Here is an 803-nt window from a genome sequence, read left to right as displayed (position 1 = left end):
GGAGGGACACGCCGCCCGGAGGCCTTGGTGGCCACACAACCCCGGGCATCTTGGTGGCTGCGTGGAGGGGCTGGCGGGTGTCCGTCAGCTCAGGTTGGAGCAGAACCTGCTGTCCACTCGGTTCTCCAAAGGGGCAGGTCCCGGGCGGGACGCAGCCTGTGATGGCCGTGGGCCAGAGGGGAAGTCCTGTGTGTGTGAGGACCTGTGTGTGTAAGGACCTGTGTGTGTGTGAGGTCCTGTGTGTGTGTGTGCATGTGTATGAGGACATGTGTGTGTAAGGACCTGTGTGTGTGTGAGGTCCTGTGTGTGTGTGTGCATGTGTATGAGGACATGTGTGTGTAAGGACCTGTGTGTGTGTGAGGTCCTGTGTGTGTGTGTGCATGTGTGTGAGAACCTGTGTGTGTAAGGACCTGTGTGTGTGTGCATATATGTGAGGTCCTGTGTGTGTGTGCTTGTGTGTGAGGTCCTGTGTGTATGTGTGAGGACCTGTGTGTGTAAGGACCTGTGTGTGTGTGAGGTCCTGTGTGTGTGTGTGCATGTGTATGAGGACATGTGTGTGTAAGGACCTATCTTGGTGGCTGCGTGGAGGGGCTGGCGGGTGTCCGTCAGCTCAGGTTGGAGCAGAACCTGCTGTCCACTCGGTTCTCCAAAGGGGCAGGTCCCGGGCGGGACGCAGCCTGTGATGGCCGTGAGGCCAGAGGGTGGGGGTGCAGGCCCAGGGGGGCCTGTGGTCCGAGGGTGGAGAGGTCAGAGGCCAGCGAGGTCAGAGGGCGGAGGAGCAGGCGCTGCAGCAGGTGGAGCAG

At 60.4% G+C, this 803-nt stretch overlaps 1 gene segment (V, D, J or C); it reads right to left on the bottom strand.

The window, feature by feature from the left end:
• The window catches only part of LOC102248173, a 37,965-nt gene that overhangs the window by 32,116 nt on the left and 5,046 nt on the right, over positions 1-803 (bottom strand). Inside the window, 1 exon segment of the C gene segment in view lies at positions 567-725. Within this exon segment, the coding sequence occupies positions 567-725 (159 nt within the window).

Source organism: Myotis brandtii, unplaced genomic scaffold (assembly GCF_000412655.1).
Source record: "Myotis brandtii unplaced genomic scaffold, ASM41265v1 scaffold1057, whole genome shotgun sequence".
NCBI classification, from domain to species: Eukaryota; Metazoa; Chordata; class Mammalia; order Chiroptera; family Vespertilionidae; genus Myotis; species Myotis brandtii.
This window is presented reverse-complemented; position numbering and strand designations above follow the sequence as displayed.